Here is a 21,496-nt window from a genome sequence, read left to right as displayed (position 1 = left end):
TCAGAGTTCATCCTTGGTGGGGGGGGCGGAGGTCAAGGGGAAGCAGTTCAGATGGAACAGTCATCCAACCCTCAGAAAGCTTATAGTCTGGTGGAGTTACGTGTATGCAGATCATTATAACTGAATTCCTGAAGGTAGAGACTAGGTCTTTGTCAATCAATGATTTTATTGGATGCTAGACCCTATTAGGGTCTTAGATAAACAAAGATAAAGAGGACCCACTTCCTGCCATTAAAGACCTCATAGTGTTTGAGAAAAACTACAAACTGACAATCAAAGGGTGACAAATGCAAAGTTAGGGATAAAGCTAGGGACCAATAGGGAGCAAAGGGAGCACAGTATGGGGCGGAGAAGGGGCTGGAATCAGGAAGGGCTTTCAGAGAAGATGATGTTTGAGTTGAATGTTATAAGTTAATTCAGGATTAGGCAGGAGAAAAAGTATTTAGAAAAAACATTCCAGGAGAACAAGATAACAAGCAAAGGCTAGGAAGCAAGAACTTGGTGTGCGTAGACAGCAATGCGTGGGACATAGAAACGTCAGATGAGGCTGGAGATAAATTGAAGTCACCCTCCGTGAAAGATCTTCATCCATTTGGAACCTAGATCATACAAACTGGGTCATTCTTGTCCTGACAATTCCGTCAACTATGACAGAATGGAAAAGCCAGGGGAACAAATACTCAGGGCATATAACATTGTTCCAAAAAAGTAATTTTTTGCAAGCCTGGCTGCTAAAAGTGCCTGCTGTAACCTCAAACCAGTTTTATCTAACAGCTACTGAAACAGCCTGCTACAATTCTGAGTTTTATCCACCACCATCACTTACCAATCAAAGCTTGCCAGCCCTTCAAGGAGCTGGTAAACCCCCACTTTACTAGTGCCAGTAAACTTCCTAGAAGAACAATATGTAACATTTCTGTTCTATAAAATCTCCAAGCCTTCTCTTTGTTCTTCTGACACACCAAAGACAACTCGGTCTGTGTTTAAGCCCTGAATTGCAATTCTTGATTCCCAAATAAAACATTTAAACTCGAGAGATTTACCTCTACATGTTGACTCTGACACCATCAATCCACCTGTGCATTAATTTATTAAATAAACATAGACTATAGGTGCCAGGTACTTTCTAGCGTTGGAACCTCTGCACTTACCATCCCTCTGGCTGGACCAGCATTCCCTAAATCTTGCCTGGTCTCAGCTCAATTATTACCCCCTGAGAAAGGCCTTCCCTCATCCCATTACTTAAAATAGCCCACACGTGGTCACTTTCTGTTGTATTACCCTGTTTTGTTTTCCTTACGGCACTAATCACACGAAATTAGCGTCTTCGTTTGCTTATCAGTTAATGGCCTGTGGGGACCCACTAGGACATAAACTCTCTGAGAGCGGGGCCGGCATCCTTCCCTGAGTCATCCACAGCGCTCTAGCAACGCAGGGCGCCCAACTCTGCTTCAGCCACCCGCGTGCGAGAGACTAAGTTCCGAGCACGCGCAGAGGGCGGGGTGCTCCCCAGATCGCGCAGGCCCTTACCTCAGCCCCGCCCCCGGCCCTCCGGGTTCTCTGAGGGGCGGAGAGACTCGGCGCCGGCTTCCGCCAGGACGCTGTACGGCACCACACGAGGGAGGAAGGAAGGAGTCCCCCCACTCGCTGGCCTGGCCGCAGGATGGCCCCGAAATTCCCAGACTCTGTGGAGGAGCTCCGCGCAGCCGGCAATGAGAGATTCCGCAACGGCCAGTACGCCGAGGCCTCCGCGCTCTACGGCCGCGCGCTGCGGATGCTGCAGGCGCAAGGTACGACCCCGACCCCCGTCTTACCTCTGGCCTGCTCTTCCAACCCCCGCAACCACCGCCCGGGCCTCCCTCTGACGGTAACCAGCAGTCCTGCCCGGCCCTCCCTCCCATCCTTCCAGCCCCTTCCAACTCCGGCATCCTACCAGAAACTTCCTCGGACCTTTCTTTCCACCTGCTTGTTAACTGCCCTGTTGGCCCCCATCCTAAGTTATTTAGGCCTCGTTCTGAGCCCTAAGGCTAGAGCTAAACCCTCCTCCCCCGCAGCGATTCATTGTCCAGGTAGTATATGTTGAGTAGCTGTTAGGAGACCGCCTGTGTAACAAGACACAGAAAGTCCCTTCTCTCAGGACAGCACAATCTTGTGGGGGCGGTGGGGAGGGCGTGGGTCTTCAGCGAGTAAGCGACCTGGGGAATAATCAGGATTAGGAAGAAGACAGACAGGGTGATGTGATAGAGTTGACTGGAGTGGAAGACCAAGGGCAGCGTCTCTGATGAATGTCTAAATGATGAGAAGCCAAGCGCACAAGGTTTTGGAACCTGAAGCGAACTGCAATGAGAAAAGCCCCCCAGAAGGTGTAAACATGGTGTGTTTCGGGGGTCAAAGCATAATGAGCCAGGGGAGGGAAGAGGAAGACATGAGGTCAGGTAGGTAGGCAGACCCTTATTGTGCAGGTGTTTTAAACCCTGCTAAGGAGTTTGGATTCTAAGCCCTGATAGGAAGCTACTGGAGAGTTTGATACATATTCTTACCATTTCTCCCAGCGTCCAGCTTACTTCAGCATACTGCAACCTTTGCCCACAGCCCCTTCTCCAGAGTGACTTACTCAGAAGCCCCCACTGGTTAAAGCCTTGACTTTTGAAAGGAGCCTTGGATCCTTTTTCTGTGAGTCACCGTTAGTACCTATATCCCTTTGCCACCTTTCTTTTTTTCCTTTTCTTGGCTAGCATCTGTTGAGTGCTTTACCATGTGGTAGACATTTTAGACATGATCTCCTTTGATCTTTATTATGGCCCTGTGGATAATACGCTTAGAAAGGAGGAGTCCAGGAGAGTTAAGTTGCCTCCCTCGGTTACACGGTGAAGACATGGCAGAGCCACAATTCGAATATGGATCTGTTTGATTTTGATGCTAAGTCCAATTTTTGAATCATTTTGCTAGACTTCTCAGATCCTCTCCAAATTTCATTCTTTTTTTGTCTGCACTTTTTGCAGTTTCAAGCCACTCTTTTGCCAGCTTCTTTTTTTCTGGAAAACTCCCCTTTAGGCCCACTTCCTCATGTCAGTCTTACTTGACGAAGTCACTGAGGAAGCTGAGATATTGATGTTGCTGCCATTTTCTTTCACCTCACCCCAGCTTGTCTGGAAAATCTTGCATGTTTGTATGGGTTAATTCTGGGTCAATAGAAAAGCTAGCCTGGTATCTAGATTTATCAAGGATCAGAGTTTGGTTCTGCTACTGCTACAGATTTTTCTAGGTAATTTTGGGCAAGTCTCTTGATTTCTCTGATCAGTCTTCTTGATCATGAAGGGAGCTCAGGGAACAGCTTAACACAATGAACCCTTCCAGCAAGTCTGTGAAGTAATATCCTCATGGTAGGTGGGCATGTGTGATCAGAGGGATTGAGTGACTTGTCAGGATCGCAGGGTCTCATGCCCTTTCCACCACACCACTACTGTTTCTGAGCAACCATGCTCTGGTTGAGATGTTTATCACCACCTGCGGAGGTCTGGCCTGCAGACCCTGACTCAATGACTGATGAATAAATGCACTCTCACACTATTTCAGTGATTCAAGTTGGCTAGGGATGGTCTTCAGCTGCCTTTAAAGGGTGAAATGCAGCCAATCAACCAAGACTCCCTGTACATCCACCTCTTTATTCCATAAAGATTTCATAACTGAGGTTCTAAGTCAACACACTTGTGGATAATTAACATGGTTAAAACAGTGGTTTTATGAATGATAAAAGCTTTAGGTTCCAGGCCCAGAGTAAACACTATTAAACAGTTAATTCCCCTTTAATCTCCCCCTGAGAGGGCCATCCAACACAAAGTTTACATGAATAAACACAGTAGAGACAAAGGGATGTGGGGTAAACAGACTTAAACTGGGAAAGCCTTTTATCATCCTTATCTCTTCCCTAATAATGGACTGGCTGCCTTCAGCCTGCCCCCATTAAAACCTTTTGGTCTTCCAAAAGGTTTGAGACTATAATCTATAACTTTCCCTAACATTTCTCTAATATTTTGCCAGCCACCCCAAGTGAATTCCGACACTGGTGACTCAAGATGGATTACAGGTTTTGGGTACTTATACTTAGCTTCTTAAGGACAAGGATGTATTTTACTAGTCTCTGTACTTTCTGTCTCTGAGCCTGGCAAAACAAGATGGGAAAACGAAAACACTTGTTCTTGTTGGTATTGAATGAAAGATATCAAATATCAACATGCCAACAGGATACTTAGTGAAAAAAGTAAGTTGCAGAAGGATAGGCAATATGATACCTCTTAGGAAAAGCTTTAATAGACATAAAATGGTATCTTACCTGTTACACACACACACACACACACACACACACACGTATGTATATAAATGTGTCGGTCTACATTTATATATATACACACATACACATTGTGTGTGTGTGTGTATAAACGTAGACGAACATGCTTGAAAATGTTAACATACCAACTTCAGGATTGTACTGGCCTCTGGGAGTCTGGGGAGGGAGCACAGGGATAAGGATGGGGATGGCTGGAGTTTTAGCATATCAAAAATTTTTTAAAGGGCTGGGTGCCATGGCTTATGCCTATAATTCCAGCACTTTGGGAGGCCAAAGCAGGAGGATCACTCGAGGCTAGGCGTTCAAGACCAACCAAGGCAACACAGTGGAACTCTGTCTCTACAAAAAAAATAAAAATCAGCGGGGCATGGTGCTACACACCTGTAGTCCTATCTGCTTGGGAGGCTGAGCCAGGAAGATCACTTGAGTCCAAGAGTTCAAGGATGCGGTGAGCTACGATTGCGTCACTACACTCCAGCCTGGGCAACAGAGTGAGACCCTGTCTCTAAAAATTAAAAATTAAAAAAGTTGGGAACTAATATAATGTGCTAAATCTAGTGGTAATGTAACATGTGCTAAATCTGAGATAATGGTTTTCTGTATGTTTCAAAATTTTCAAAGAGAGCCTGTTTTCAATTCTTTTAAGGCCCACACTAGTGGGTATGAAGTGGTTGAAAATTATCTTTAAAAATAAAGATCATTGTTGGTTGGGCATGGTGGCTCATGCCTGTAATCCCACCGCTTTGGGAGGCTGAGGCGGGCAGATTGCCTGAGAACAGGAGTTCAAGATCAGCTTGGTCAACATGGTGAAACCCTGTCTAATAAAAATACAAAAATTAATCTACCCAGGTGTGGTGGTAGGTGCCTGTAATCCCAGCTACTCAGGAGGCTGAGGCAGGAGAATTGCTTGAACCCAGGAGGCAGAGTTGTAGTGAGCAGAGATCCCTCCACTGCATTCCAGCCTGGGCGACCGACAGAGCAGGACTCTGTCTCAAATAAATAAATAAAGATTATTTTGGCCACAGTGAAGGACTTGAGCCTCTGCAATTCCTGAGGGTAAGGACTGCCCTTTAGAAAAATGTCTAATAATTCTCCCATGGGGTAACTTAAGGCTTTTTCCTGGTTAAGTTCTCTGTACTCCTATCACACCCAGCTCAATTATCATTTTCCTGACAAAGTTCTCTCTGGCTTGACCAAGTAAAACTAATCTCATGTATTTCATGGGTCTTCGTGTCCCTACAACTTTTGGTCAATCTATTTATCATGGCATTTATCATCTTGTTCTTTTTCTTTCTTTTCTTCTTTGTTGGATTTAACTGCTTTTTGTAAGAAAATACACACCCATCCATCCACTCACCCAAACTCAAGTAGTTACAGCATGGATCTTTGAGGCAGGAGCTAGCTATTCCATGTATATCTTTTGTCTGTTACCAAGTTCAGTGCTGGAATGAGTGAATGAGGAGATACTTGGTTCACTGTGAATGGCAGAAAGCTCAGTGTCCTTGCTGTCACAGAAGAATGACAAACATACCAGCCCAGCAGACCAACAAGCCTGATCAGGTTGTAGTTATCTCTTCTGCCTTAACACAAAGGCCAAAGAACTCTGAGTATGAAATGTATCCCAGTGCCCTGAGGCATCCATTTCCCAACTGATAATCTTTCTACTCTACCTGGGCAGGTTCTTCAAACCCAGAAGAAGAAAGTGTTCTCTACTCCAACCGAGCAGCGTGTCACTTGAAGGATGGAAACTGCAGAGACTGCATCAAAGATTGCACTTCGTAAGTGGCCGAGGGTAACTTTGGGATACCTGAGAGTCTCAGAAGAGGAGGCTGGGTTAATCTGGCCTGTTTCTTCTTTGGAAGGATTCCATCCATTACATCTGGAACAGATATTAAGAAAGTGTCACTGAGTTTCACCAGGTCACTGAGAATGGGGGTCTCTACTTGTGTAGAGACTGGTGTCTACTGTGTAGAGACTTGGCCCCTGACTTGTGTCTGGGAGTCTTGGCTCTGCTGCTGAAAAAGGAGTGGGATGGGCAGTTAGAAGTAGGCCTTCAAGTCTTTGTGAGATTTGAAACCTGGGGATGAGGTAGAGTTGCAGACCAGTAACTGGCTTTCCCAGGTGTTTTCCGGGGATGAGAGTATGTAAGGGGAAGGGAGCGAAGGAACAAAGGAGGAATAGAGGTTAATAGATGATCTCGGAATAAGCAAGGAGAAAGGAAAAAAATGGTATTCATGAATGATCAGTTTTAGAGGACACTGAACAATTTTTCATACCTCTTCTTCAAGCCAGTCTAATATTCTTTTATCATCATTAAACTCGAACATTTACCTGAGATGTGTTCTCAGATCTGATGTCCTGTGACATTGCTTTAGATTCATGCCCTGGTGATAGCCAGGAGAGGAGGAGGGATGTCAGCGTGCTCACGGAGTCTGTGCTGAATTAATTTGTACCAGGCCCTGTGCTAGATTTCCCTCTTTGAGTGTTCAGGACCAATCTGTGGGATACGTTTACCGTGTGTCCCAGGCCAGAACTTAGTTACTGAGGGTTGGGCAGTAAAGTGATTTGCCACATAGTTAGCGGCAGAGGTGGAATTCAGATACCACCCCACCTGACTCCAACTAGAACACAACTCTAGAAACACATAGTAGCATGAAAGCCATGAGGCGCTTGTTCTTGATTTTGGGGGAATTGAAACTATGAAAATTGATGCACATGCACACACATTTAGCAAAATGCATGTTTCTCTGCCCCCTTTCCCCTCCTCACCTCAGTCTAAGTTGAAAAATTCCTGTTCTGAGGTTTGGCAGAGGTTTTGACCTCCTGTACGCTGAGTGTTCCAGATAACCCTGCCTGGAAGAAACTAGGGAAACCCTGGTGGCTCAGCAGCCAGTTGACATTTTTGCCTTCTATTCTAGAGCACTGGCCTTGCTTCCCTTCAGCATTAAGCCCCTGCTGCGGCGAGCATCTGCTTATGAGGCTCTGGAGAAGTACCCTATGGCCTATGTTGACTATAAGACTGTGCTGCAGATTGATGATAGTGTGACGTCAGCCCTAGAAGGCATCAACAGGTGAGCTCCATTCACAGCAGGCAGTCTCCATGGCAACTCCCTGTCCTTCTTGACTGACTATGGGCCATTGCCTTGTCTGTCTTCTTTGGCTACACTTAGAAAACTCCCAATGGGCATGTAGGGGAAGATGTGACAGGAAAATCTGCTTTTGTATTTAGCACGTTTTCAGGGAGTCAGAATTACTAAGACTGATTGATTTTTGCCTACCTGTGCCTCACAGTATTTATGTACACAGTAATATTTATCATGCAGTGTTTAAGGTATTGTGCCAGGTTCAGTGAGGGATACCAAAATGAGAAAGAAATACAGACCTCACCTATCTTCAGAGAGCTCACTGGAAGAGTAAGACACAAGCCCAAGCAGCTATGACAAGCCTAAAGGGATACGGTTTGTGGACATGGTTCAGTATGTTGTACTGTGACCCCTCCAAGAGGTTCCCCAGGTGCACTTCCTTTCTGGTCTCTGAGCAGTTACTGGCTTTTATCATGGATATTGTCATTTGTATAACCGATCATGTTTCCCCTCTGCGTGTGTTGCTAGAAAGCCAAACACTACACTAATAGCAAACCCTTAACAGGACTTGATGCTATGTATTTAGTGCTTTATTTATTTCTAGCTTGTCTTATCTGTCAGCATCCTTTGTTTTCTCTTTGCCTCTTTTTTTTTTTGAGACAGAGTCTTGCTCTGTCGCCAGGCACCTCCTTTTTAATTGAGCTGATTCCACAAAATCTACCAATTACATGACAGACTTTGCTCTAGGACCTGGGTTGATGACTGAGACATACCTCTTCCTGCCCTCATAGAGGTCTTGGTCTCAGGACACCAGTCAGTAATAGGCAAGCACAGTACAACATGATAAGTGCCATGGTAGGAGGCAGCAGAGGGGCTCTGAGGCCAGAAAGGAACCACCTAGCCAGCTGAGAGGGAGAGAGGGAGGCCAGAGAGAGCTTTTCAGAGGAGGTGAGCTAAGACTGAGAGATACAGGGTAGAGGGCCAGCCAGAAGACAGAGCAGCGTGTGCAAGGGTGAGCAAGTGTGACAGATCACAGGAATTGTAAGAAGATGGTTTCACATGGTGCTGCAGGCAGGGGCTCAGTTTGGGACAGGTTGGTGAGGCCAAGTCACACAAGACCCAGTGTTCAGGGGCTTGAACTTAATCCTGAGCAAGTGAGGCTTTATGAAAAGGTCTTGAGCAGTGGAGCAACGTGAGCAGATTTGTATTTTAGAGAAAAGCTCTTTGCTGCCATGTTGAGGGATGATATGAAAGACAACAGAATAGAAAGGAGCCATGTAGCAATCCAGGGAGAGGGTGGAGAGAAAACAGTGGGACCATTTCAGGGGACATGTAGGAAGTATATCAACAAGCTTTAGTGATTGTGGGGTAGCAAGAAGGGAAGAATAGAAGACACCCAGATTGTTGACATGTTCAGTCGGAGGTGACTGTGGGACATGAGACTAGAGATGTAAGTAAGACAGTTGAGTATTTACACGGAGTAAAGGAGTAAAATACAGGCCAGACAAATACGGATGTGAGGGTCATTGGCATAGAGGTGGATTAGGGCTGCGAGAGAGAAAAGAACATCACAGCAAGCGTGTAGAGGGAAGAGGATGGAGCTTTGCAAAACTCCAGCATTTGATCGTCTTACAGAGGAACAGCAGCTGGAGAGGTGGAAGGAAACAGGGCGTTTATGTCCCAAGGGATGGAGTATTTCAAGAATGATGGAGACATCATTAATGTCAGGTGTTTCAAGGAGTTTACATTAACTGAAGGTTTAGCAGTGAAGCCATTGGTGGCTCTGATGTAAGCTGATCAGTGGCATCAGGAGCCAGAGGGCAGTGTGTTCAAAAAGTCAGGCTTAAAGGGAGCCAGAGAGTATAGCTGGGATGGCAAGGGGTGTCCGGTATGGTTTTATTAAATGAAGAAAGAGTTAAAGGGACTTAAATGCTGATGATTGGAGTTAGTAGAGAGAAGGGATGAAGATGTGGGCGAGGGAGGTGCTGCCTGGGTGTGGTCCCTGAAAGAGACAAGAGGAGATGGTATCCAGAGCTTACGTGGGAGGATTGGTCCCATTGTCTCTTCCGTTGTGACAGGAGAGAAATAGGAAGGATTGGGCACCCAGGCAGGTAGGTTTGTATCTGGGGTATGAGGAAGTTTGCTCTAAAAAAGGGGAAGGGCCAGGGAACAGATTTGAGGAGAGTAGAGTTCGAAATAGCTTGGCCACCAGGAAAACAGCCTAGTCAGAGACCTCTTGGAATTTGTAGTGATATCAGTCTGTTGTGGTTTTCATTCTTGTAATGTAGGAGCAGAAGTGTACAGTTAGCTTTATTCACTCATTCAACACATACCTGATTGGGCCTTGGTGGTTGCCAGGTGATATACCAGGTGCTGGAGATCAGTTGACAAAAAGAACTTGGTCCCTGGGTAGTGTTTTAAGATGAAATCTAAAGAGTAAGTTGGAGTTAGCCAGAAGGGCCTGGAAATTGGCAGTCTTTTCCAAAATAGAAGTGATTGTTCTGGGTAGAGGAAAAAGCACATGCAAAGTCTTGAACAGAAGGATCAGAAGGGAATGTGGCTCACAGTGAAGGGGGACAAGAAAGGGTGGGGACCAGATATCACAGGCCACAGTAGCCTAGGGAACTGGGAACCCCTGAAGAGTTGTAAGATTAGAGAATGACATAAGATTTGCATTTTTAAAAAAGCCTGAGCATTAAACAAATGTCAGGTGCTTGCACAGTTGCGTACTCGATTCATTGATAAAATATGAAACAAAAAGTATGATTCTTTCTTGGAGAAAGTATAGTCTTTTCGGATAATGGTAAGTATCCTTAACAAGCAACAGATCACCACTTTAAAGGTAACAGAGTATGACCAAGCTCAAGGAGTGTCATGGTGACTGATCTGAGATGGCGTTTATGGTGGCAGACTCCTCTTCCTATATTGCAGCATATTGGAGGAGCTAAAGAGGTGGTTCACATGAGGGGGAGGGTGGCAGCTCTGGCTCTTCTGAAAAGGCTACCTCCCTCGGGTGTGTGAAAGGAGAAATATCTTGACCCAGCTGGAAACCTCCCTGCAATCCTGCCTTCCCTTCCAGAATGACCAGAGCTCTCATGGACTCGCTTGGGCCTGAGTGGCGCCTGAAGCTGCCGTCTATTCCCTTGGTGCCTGTTTCAGCTCAGAAGAGATGGAATTCCTTGCCTTCGGAGAACCACAAAGAGATGGCTAAAAGCAAATCCAAAGAAACCACAACTACAAAGAACAGAGGTGAGCTGTGACTCTCTGCCCAGAGTCTTGCAATCTCCTGGTATCCGTTTTCTTTAGAGTAGTCCTGTAAAAACTGGCATTGTTTAGCTAAGTTATAAAAATAATCTTAGGAACAAAATATAAAACAAAATAGAAGTCTTCACCTCTTAGAGATTGTTTTCTCAGTTGTATAATGAGGGTGATGATTAAGTCTTCCTCACAACTATGAGGACTGAATGACATAAGACACATAAAACTCCCAGCCTGGCACATAGGCATGCAGTGTGAGTTCCCTTTTCTTTCCTCTGGTAGCACTTGGGATATATTACTTAGGATGTTTTTGGTTGCAAAAACAGAAAGCTCAACATAGTAAAAATAGTATAGGGAATTTATTGGCTCATAAAACTGAAAACTCCAGAGAGAGTTCAGGCAAGGTTTGCTCTAGCAGCTTACTACATTCACAGACTAACTTCATTTTTCTGTACTTAGCTTCTTCTCTGTTGTGTGTCAGCTTTGTCTTTGGCAAGCTTCCCTCCTAGTAGCAAAATAGCTATAGCAGTTCCTGGCCTCACGTCCATACCCCATGCCTCATGACCCAGAGAAAGAAAGTCTTTCTCTGGTAGCTCACTGGGAAAAGATAGGATTTTTTTTTGCCCTAAAATGCTCTAGCTTATATATTTTCTCAATCGATATTTCAATCTATTCTGGTCTTCTTGGTCACAGACCGTTCTTTGAAGTACACACCATAACTAGGAGATGAGATTTTGTGATTAGGTCAGCCCTGAGGCAACTGCCCCACCTCCAGAGCTAGAGGGTGATGCTTCCCAGGAGCATGTGCACTATGTGAATCCCTGGAGAAGCGTGAAGAAAAGAAGGGAGATCCAAGCTGGGCAGCCAAAAACAGGAGACTCCTCACTTCAACTGTGTGAAATGAAGAGGCCATTTGTCCGGCACTAGGAAGCTTTTTAATGTTCCAGGGAAATGGTCCCAGCCCAGCAAGCTAGGGATTGAGGCAGGTGCAGAAGGGATCAGAGATGGAGGCCTGCCTATTGTAAGTGACCTTTAGGTGTTAGGGGAGGACAAAAATTACTCACCTTCTACAGGAGAATGCCTATCTGGTCATGGGTAGCATTCACTCTGGTTTGTAAGAGCCTGGTAAGTGTTCCCCACTCTTCTCTAGGATGAAATTGTGGGGTGCTAATGAACCTGACAGCATCAGTGCACCTACCATTGATTTCATTCTTTCGGGGTCACTGAGCCATGTGTTCCAAGCCATGTGTATGCTAAGCAGGGTGACACAGAGGACAGGGAGTCTTGGCCCTCAGGGACCTCTCCATCAAATGAGGGACTGAGACATCAGCACTGTCTTAAAACACAAGGAAGAGGGACATGTGCTTTAGAGTCTTGGTGTTTGAGACGTTCAGGAGACACACTGACTTAAGTGCATGAGGAAGTTGGGGAAAGACTCAGGAGGGGTGGCAGTGGAGGTGGAGCCTCGAGCCGGACCTTGAAGAAGGAGGTCATCAGGTGGGAAGAAAGGAGAATCCTTGGCAGAGACAGTGGAGGGAGTTGGAGAATGAAAGTGCATGGGGGGAATGGTGGGAATAAGTATGACTGCAGAGAGTGGTGTGTTGCAGGGTGCCAGTGAAGCTGAAGCCCTACCTTTAGAGAAACCTGTGTGCATGTGCACAGGGAGACGTACACAGGAACGTTCATAGAAGACTATAATAGAAAAACACCAGAGATAACGCAGATCTCCATAAATGGGAGAATGGACAATCCAGCTGTGGTATTGCAGCAGTGAAAATGAAGGAGCTGCAGGCCTGTGTATCAACGCAGATGAATCTGAGGAATATAATGTTCAGGGGAAAAAGAAAAACCAAGTCACAAAAGAATACACAGACTCATTTATTCTTCTATATAAAGTTCAAAAACAAAGTAAACAACAAATGGTCTGTGGGTACTATAGTATGTAGTTAAACTTTAAAAAAAGGTGGGGAAGAAGCACAGAATTGGGGGCGTTTCCTCCAGCAGTGGACTTAATTGAGGTGGGTCCCCCAGGGCTTCAAAGATCCTAGTTCTTTTTCTTAAACCAGGTGATGAATTCGGGGTGTAAACCTATAATCTTACCCTGGTCATAAATATTTAGTATTTTATAAAGATAGTTTTAAAAAATTTAAAAAGCAGGTGATACGGAGCTGAGGCTGGAATAATTAATTGGGGCCAAGCAGTGAAGGGCCTGAACACCAAGCTGAGCAGCTTGGATTTCACCTTGTTCTCTCTGCTTTCTCTCCTTGAAGGCTGGAGCAGAGCTGCATGTGTTAGATGAGCGAGGATACTCATAGGCTCAGCCCAAACCAGAGATGAGGAGAATAGCAGGCTCTTCTCCCCTTTTCTCATAGCCCAGAAGCTATACCCTTTCTTTAGCAGATGTTTATTAATATTTATTTACTTACTGTCCTGCTTTAAGTGTATAGTATATTCTGTACTTTCTTATGTATTCTCAGATTTGACCCTGAAAATAGCCATCTGTTGAATAAGTATTGCCCTATTTTATTGGCGAGGAAATTGAGGTCCAAAAGTTAGGTAGGTCACGTAAGATCTTCCAGCTACCACGAGGCAGTGCCAAGGCTAGAACCTGGGTTGCTTTTTATCATGTATGTATTTTTATGTGCATGTAAAAATGTTTTTATATCAGGAATCCCCAACCTCTTCTTAATGAAAAACTGTTTAATTTTCCAGAAGCTATTAATTGGAAGTCATTAATCAGGAAGGATGATTTACAACAGTGTAGGAAATCTCTGGGGGAGAGGATTGTAGACGATTTGGAAGGGACGATGCTGAAGAGATCTCCCTGATCTTAGTTGGGTGCTGCTCCATGGTTTTTCTCCTCTTCTGAATTTGTATCTAGTGCCTTCTGCTGGGGATGTGGAGAGAGCCAGAGTTCTGAAGGAAGAAGGCAATGAGCTTGTAAAGAAGGGAAACCATAAGAAAGCTATTGAGAAGTACAGTGAAAGCCTCTTGTATAGTAACCTGGAATCTGCCACGTACAGCAACAGGTATCTCCTACACAGCTGCTGGCCTGGGGCATTTTAGGACATTGGATGTTTTGTTCCATAGTCTTCTCTTGGACTGCGATGGATGCTCTTCATCCCTAGCATTTAATCAAGTGTGTTATGGCTCAAAACTTGCATCCACGCTGTGAGCTAGATAGAGCTAGTGGCATTCATTCTCTCCAAAGGGCAGAAACTGAGGGATGCCACATGGTAGCCTGGGCTTTGTTGGCCCCTGTCCCCAGAATTTTCGTAAGCATACAATGTAAGTAAAAGCAGTGTGCTTGCTCTGCAAACACAACCCTAATACTTCCCTTAATCTCTCCACCCCACCATGCTACTCCCTACCCTTCTCAAAGACCCTCCTGTTAGAAATTTTGGCACCATTTCTATGAGTACTGGCCCAGAAGCCAGAGTGTGAAGTAACCATTTCCTGGCCAGAGAGCAAGAAGGATGGCTACAGTCTAGCCTGAGGGGGTTAGACTTGTGGTCCTGTAGAAAGCCTTGCACCAGGAGCTGCCATCAGTGACCACTGACTGAGAGCCTGGGAGCCAGGCGCGGTCCCTGCACTGTGTAGGACTGACTAATTGCAACAATGCTCTGAGCTGTAGGCGCTTTTTCTGTTTTAAAGTTGAGAAAATTGAGGCTCAGAGAAGGAAGAGTTTTGCCTTAAACTTACCCAACCAGTAAATGTTCGTGCCAGAATTAGAATCTGGCTCCAACAAGATCTTCCTATTAGAAGCTTGAAACATTCAGCAAGGGACCATATCAAAACCAAACAGTATAAAACATTTATTATAAAATATTATAAATCTCTTTCTCCTTCCCTACCAGCATACCCATATCACTCTCTAGTTCAGAAATCGTGGTTCTAATGTAGACACATTGTTCCTCATTCCAGACTCTTGGGATAAAATTTGTTTCCCAGCGGCGTGGTGGCTCAACACCTATAATCCCAACACTTTGGGAGGCCGAGGCAGGAGGATCACTTGAGGTCAGGTGTTCGAGACCAGCCTGGCCAACACAGCGAAACCCATGTCTACTAAAAATACCAGAAATTAGCCAGATGCATGGCACACACCTGTGATCCCAGCTACTCAGGAGGCTGAGGCAGGAGAATCCGGGAGCTAGAGGTTGCAGTGAGCTGAGATTGTGCCACTGCACTCCAGCCTGGGCGATAGAACAAAACTCTGTCTCAGAAAAAAACAAAAAACCCATGTTTCCCATTTTAGTGAAGTAATATTGTCTGAATTATGTAACATCCCAGCAGGGTCTGGGGGAGCTTGCAGAAGTTAATTATTAGTATTTCTGCTAGTGAAACTTGGAAATTCCATGTTCACACGGGTAGAATAGAGAAACTAAGTAGCTTCATGTCAGTTCAGGTCAGGTCTTGCTGCCCAATGAGTTGGAAAGAGAACTTGTAATTTTAAAGCTTATATTTTGGAATTTTGCACCTGTGGCTCTGTGTGGCTTTATGGCTGATTGGACCAGAGGGGCCTTAATCTGCCAGGCTAATTTGAAAAAGAAGCCTGCAGCCTGTTCGTTCCGTGTTTGTACGGCATCTTCTAACTCCTCTGTCTCTGGGCCCTTTTTCGCCTTGCTTACCTTATGCTGCTGGACACCTCCATGAACTCATTTTTCTGGATTATTACCACATCTGGAGCCATGTTTTGTCTTGTTTAAATACTGTTCTTCATGCAGGTGTCTGTGCCACACTGTTTTAATTACTGCTGCTTTATGATACAGGGCTGGTCTTTTCTTAATTCTTCTTAATCAGAGTATTCCTAGTATTTTTCCATGTTTGTTCTTCTAGCTAAAATTTTGGATTATTTTGGCAAATTCCAAAAAATGTCTTGTTGGACAGCTTTTGGTTGTGATTGCATTGGATTTATAATTTAACCTAGAGGACTGATGACAGAACTGGATTTTTAGCCATTGTGGCTAACATTTTACCCTGTCCTGGAACGTCTTGGACCTAGTCTAAGGCTCCACCTCATGTACGCCCATCTGAATGACACAGTGCATAGACTTTGGCTTACTTTGCTTCCCTTTGTGCAGGTGACACCTGAGTGCATAGCACCTACAACTTGCCAGCCCTGAAACAGCTCTCATTTGTACTCAAAACAGTTCTTCAGTTTAGATCATTGTTCTGTGTTACCTAATCAGGCTCAGAAAGATGAATTAATGAGTAGAAAGTTAAACAACTAATACATGACAGCTGGGATTTATGCCAGATCCTTGTGACTCCAAAGCTTATTTCCCTTTCACTAACTTGTGTTACTTCCCAATCCTTTGTAATTAAAACCCTTCTGGCTGGATACAAAATCAGTTCATTTACCAGAAGTCAAGGGTATTTATTTTGTTGCCTGAAGTTACACATTTTGATCATCTTAAATATAGTCTTTAGAAGTCTCACACGACCCTATTAATCACCACATTTCTATTCTGAAATCATTATACAGTGCATAATGCTTACACTGTGGTTCCTCTACTTCCGCTATTTCTTTAAATTGCCAGAGCTCACTGGGAGGAAATGTTAAATTTCCTCAGAATTCCTTTATGTTCAGGCCAGACGTGGTTGGCTCACACCTGTAATTCCAGCACTTTGGGAGGCTAAGGTGGGCAGATCGCTTGAGGTCAGGAGTTTGAGACCAGCCTGGCCAACATGGTGAAACCCCATCTCTACCAAAAAATGCAAAAGTTAGCTGTGCATGGTGGCGTGCACCTGTAATCCCAGCTACTCAGGAGGCTGAAGTGGGAGAATGAATCGCTTGAACCCGGGAGGTGGAGGTTGCAGTGAGCTGTGATCATGCCATTGCACTCCAGCCTGGGTGACAGAGTGAGACTCTGTCCCCCCCACCAAAAAAAAAGAATGCCCAAAGTTTAAAACAGGGGGCTACTATTCTAAAACTTGGTGAGTCAGGAGTTATGGAAGAGCAGTTCTCATTTGGGGTCTCTCATGCAGGGTCAGCAAGATGGTAGCTGGGGCTGGAATCCTCTAAAGCCTTCTTCCTTGAATGGCAGTCGGGCTGCTTGACTCAGAATGGCTGGGCAATGGAACTGCTAGAGCAAGCTGGCATCTCTTTCCACTTTCTTAGCAGCCTTTTCATGTGTGCTGGCGTGAGCTTCCTGAGAGCGTGGTGGCTTCAGAGTCGTTGGCTTCTTCTCTGTCAGTTCAAGGCTCCAAGAGCAAGTGTTTCCAGAGACCAAGGTGGAAGCTGCAAGGCCTATTATGACCTAACCTTGGAAGTCACATCATGTCCCTTCGTCTGTCCTCTGTTAGAGCAGTCACAGAGCCTGCCTGAATTCAAAGAGAGAGAGCAGAGACCCCTCCGCCTCTCAGTGGGAGGAGTGCCGAAGAATTTGTGCCTGTCTTTTAAGTCGTTACATGAAGGTTTTTCTCTCAGTTAATTTATAAATTCCATGCAATCACAAAGAACTAGTACAGTTTTCTAATTCATGATAATGATTCCAAAGTTTGTTACAAAAAAATGAGAATAACAGCATGAAAGAATCTGGGGTATAATAAAGTCTGGAGAAAAGAGAGATTATTTAATAAGAGGTGATAGGTTGGCCGGGTTAGAGTTAAACCTGAATCCTACCTTACTTCTTATTTTAAAATAAATTCTAAGTGGATCACAATTTGAAATGTAAAAAGCGAAGCCATTAAGTTCTAGAAGAACACGTGGATTAAATGTCTTGCAGTGGGGAAGGTATTCTTATGTGAAGGAAAAAAAATGTTACAGAAGTCATTAAAGTTAGAGAAATTTGATTTCATATGATTAAAACCCTTATGTAAAGATGTTCAGCTTTACCCACATTTAAAGCAACTAAGACAATGAGATACTGCTTTATTCCATCTTGGCATAAATTAAAATTTAAGACACAAAGTTGGCACAGTTGTAGGAAAATAGCCTCTGTCATTAACTATTCAGTTTTTTTTGCAAAGCATTTTGGCAGTAACAATCAAATTTCTTTTTTTTTTTTTTTTTTTTTTTTTTGCAAGAGATGGGGTCTCTCTATGTTGCCCAGGCTGGTCTCAAACTCCCAGGCTCATGTGATCTTCCTACCTTAGCCTTCCAAAGTGCTGGGATTCTAAGCATGAGCCACCGCACCCGGCCAGTCAGATTTTAAAATGCACGTATCATTGCATACAGCAGTCCCTTGCACGCGGATATTCATCATGATATCATTTATTTGCAGACTAGAAACAATGAAAAATACCTCTCGATAGGAAATTGCTGAAATAAATTATGCTACATCCAACTTCGTGAATAGCCTGCACCCACTGAAAACAATGAGGTGGAATGGATTAACTTATGTAATGAGCTCCCAGACACTGGACTGCTTTGTTTTTAGTGACTGTCTTTGGAGAGAAGGACTAGAATTGAATGAGGAAGATGGACACACACATGCACTTTTTTTTAACCCACAGATGCAGAATATTTTGTTGTATGGATGTACGTGACTTTTTTACAACATTTTATGAAAATGTTCAAAATATAGGAAATTTGAAAGATTTGTACAGTGAACACCCATATACCTGCCATCTAAATTCTACAATTATTATTGTTATATTTGCTATTTAGCCATCTGTTGGTCTGTAGTCTTTGATGCATTTCAGAGTAAATTGCAAACATCTTTACATTTCACCCCTGTGTCAGCATTATATCATTAGAGTTCAGTATTCGGTTTTTGTCCTTAAAGTAGATAATTTTTTAATCTGTCAAGGGAAAGGTTTCCGAAAAACTTTGCCTCAAAGAGCTCAGTATAGGACAGTACAGTACAGCGTGACAGAACTAAATGAGATCAGGATCTGGAGTCTCACAAACGGACTCCCTGCCTATTTGAATCTAGGGTCTGCCCCTCACTGCTGGTGGTACCTGGCCCAAGTTCCTTTACCTTTCTGAGCCAGCATGTTTCATCCGTGAAAAGGGCTAGGATTGTTGTGTGGATTTAAGAAGCTATAAAGTAACCAGCACGGAGTAGGTGTTCAGCAACTTGGAGATCACGTCTCAGACTACTTCACGGCATGTGGGTGGCCCATAAGAAGTGACTGAAACCTCCGAAATGGTCTTTCCCCTTCAGAGCGCTCTGCTATTTGGTCCTGAAGCAGTACAAGGAAGCAGTGAAGGACTGCACAGAAGCCCTCAAGCTGGATGGAAAGAACGTGAAGGCGTTCTACAGACGAGCTCAAGCCCACAAGGCACTCAAGGTAAGAAAAAATCCTGGCTAAAAGGTCTCAACATAGCTACAGAGATGTATGTCAGTAGCGGCATTTATGGGGTGTAGCCAAGCTGAGGCCATATCGGCAGCTTTTCCTTCTCATCCTGGACCCAGGTTAACTCAGGGCAGGCCTATCTATGGGCTGGGATTTGAAAACACTTTGCTGCCTTAGAAGCTATTCCCGCCCCAGTCGGGGAACCTTCCCCACACTCTTGTCCTTGATTTTATTAGGACTATAAATCCAGCTTTGCAGACATCAGCAACCTCCTACAGATTGAGCCTAGGAACGGTCCTGCACAGAAGTTACGGCAGGAAGTGAAGCAGAGCCTACACTAAAAACCCAGCAGGGCAGCCGGAAACCCCCGCCTGACCTTACCAGAGAAGCCGCGGGCCACCTGCTCTGTGCCCATGCCTGAAACCCAGCGTACCCCAAGTGAGCTCTGAAGGCCCCTCCTCAACCCCTTGATGGCCTCCCACCCCAGAAGAGGCTTTGCTTGTTCAAATTAAGCTCAGTGTAGTCATACACAGACATCGTTGTTTTGCCAGAAAAGTCCCTACTAGAGCTAAGTGTGAAGCTGAAGCCCTGTCCCCATTCCCCCCAGCTCAGCTAGCTGATCACACCAACAGATCCTCATCAGCAAAGCATTTGGCTTTGTCCTGCCCAAGCGTGCTCCAGACTGAGTGCAGCCCATGTAGCTTCCCCAGACCCCACCTCACTGCAGTTAATCTGAACAGCCTGAGCTCCTGGGCAGGGGTGGGAGGAGGTTGGGGGAGGGTAATAAACCTAAGGCCCTGACGCAAAGCAGTCTGTTGAGCTGGTTCTCCAGGGCTGCAGTCTCTCCAGGTGTGCAGCTGCTGTCCCTGTCCTGTCCTTGCACAGTCTCCTGTGTCTGAGCCCCAGTGCCTTTTGTTCGGGCCATCCTTTGGTGGGAAGGCAGAGCCCTGACCCCTGGATGTCTGTCCTTGACTCCGTGCTGCTGCCTTCTGCAGAGAGGCACCTAAGCTGTTTTAAGAGCCCAATGATTGTGGCCACTCCTCTCAGAGGTGGAATGGGGAGAGAGGCCTCCTTGGTCAGTGCCCATGCTTTCTGGGCAGGGACTTGGCTTTTTGTTCCAACAGTGGCCTTCTCCAGGCCTCATAGTTCTTTGTAATATGTTGAAGTTAATTTGAACTGACCGATTTTGTTGAACTGTGTGTTTAAGCTGTTGCATTAAAAGGCTTTCTTCTACATAAATGTCTGCTGTGCTTTCATTTCTGCCTTTTTAGCTTTGCACCTGGAACTTTGTAGTAATCCTAAAAGCTATTGCTTACTGGGCATTCATTCATTTGTTGAACAAATGTATTGAAACGTCTGGATGGGCCAGGCACTGCAAATAGTGCTAGGGAAACAGCAGTGAAGAGACGTAGCCTCTGCTGTCTCAGAGGGCTGGCAGTCTAGTGGGAAGGCAAGAAGTTAATCAGACAGTCACACACATGTAAAATTGCAGCTTGCCTAAGTGTTGTGAAGTGGTCATCAGTGATTTCCTTTCCCAAAAGGGGAAATTCGATGCAGTGGAGGGAAGGGGGTCCCTGAATAAGTAAAGCTTGAATTGAGTTCCAAACGGGGAGGTTAACTAGTGAAGAGGGGAGGGAAAAGCACCCTGGACAGATGGCACGTGTAAGGCCCTCACTGGGAGCATGGCCAGTGAGTACAGGGACCTAAAAGGGCCGATCAAGTTCACAAAACATGGGATGCTGGAGAGTGCTTTAGGGTCTAGCCAGAATCAAGTGCTGCCTTCGCTTTCCTGGGCTGGTTTTCACACTATGGAAGTGGAGTTTCAGGATTCCACAGAGCAGAGCAAAGGGTTTTGATCATCCCTTGGCTCCCATCACATAGTGCTAAGCAGCACTCAGCACGGCACCTCTGAGCTCTCTTAAGGATGAGTCTGTCGTCTGAGCCATCACAAACAGCCAGGCTGAAGCAGAGTTTAGACAAACAAACCCCATGGGCACCATCAAGGGACAGTTTCAAAGTGAAGCAGGCAGGACTGATGTGAGGCAGGTTTCGTGACATCCACTCACAACTGATTTATATCGTTCTGAGCTCTAGAAGGCAAGCAACTTGATATGCTAGTAAAGACACAGGGTAGGGCTGGCACAACCCAGAGAGGCGACTTGTTTTGTGCTTCAGAAATTTCTGATGAACACAACATGATAAGCTTCCTCATCCCCATCACTCGTCTTTGAAACTGACTATCAGTCTTTTCCAGAGAGCCTTTGAAGAATAAAACTTCTGCTTCTCATAGGTTAATGTTTCTAGGAAAGGGACACACAGCTATCAATGTGTCTTAAAGGTTGCGATGGAATTCTACCCCACTCCCAGAGAAGGTAAAACACCATTACGTGGGAATGACAGGGCAGAGTCCTACTTGGGAGCAGATCATGCAGGGTCTCCTAGGCTGTGTAAAGTGGTCCTTACTCTAATGATGGGAAGCTACTGCAGGATTTATGGGATAGAGGCATTTTGGGAAAAAAAAGCCTTAAAACTGCATGGTAGAGGCCAGATTGCAGGAGGGCCA

At 45.1% G+C, this 21,496-nt stretch overlaps 1 protein-coding gene across 1 annotated transcript; it reads left to right on the top strand.

The window, feature by feature from the left end:
• The first annotated feature begins 1,584 nt into the window (after window positions 1-1,584).
• Window positions 1,585-20,259, top strand: TOMM34 (translocase of outer mitochondrial membrane 34). The gene is made up of 7 exons (XM_012467261.2): window positions 1,585-1,790; window positions 6,027-6,126; window positions 7,267-7,419; window positions 10,511-10,680; window positions 13,571-13,718; window positions 18,801-18,927; window positions 19,170-20,259. Exons 1-7 carry the CDS (start codon window positions 1,664-1,666, stop codon window positions 19,272-19,274), a joined length of 930 nt encoding a protein of 309 aa, XP_012322684.1. The 5' UTR covers window positions 1,585-1,663; the 3' UTR covers window positions 19,275-20,259.
• Window positions 20,260-21,496: the final 1,237 nt, after the last annotated feature.

This window comes from Aotus nancymaae, unplaced genomic scaffold (assembly GCF_030222135.1).
Source record: "Aotus nancymaae isolate 86718 unplaced genomic scaffold, 86718_ANA_hifiasm-v0.15.2.pri h1tg000029l, whole genome shotgun sequence".
In the NCBI taxonomy this organism is placed as follows: Eukaryota; Metazoa; Chordata; class Mammalia; order Primates; family Aotidae; genus Aotus; species Aotus nancymaae.
This window is presented reverse-complemented; position numbering and strand designations above follow the sequence as displayed.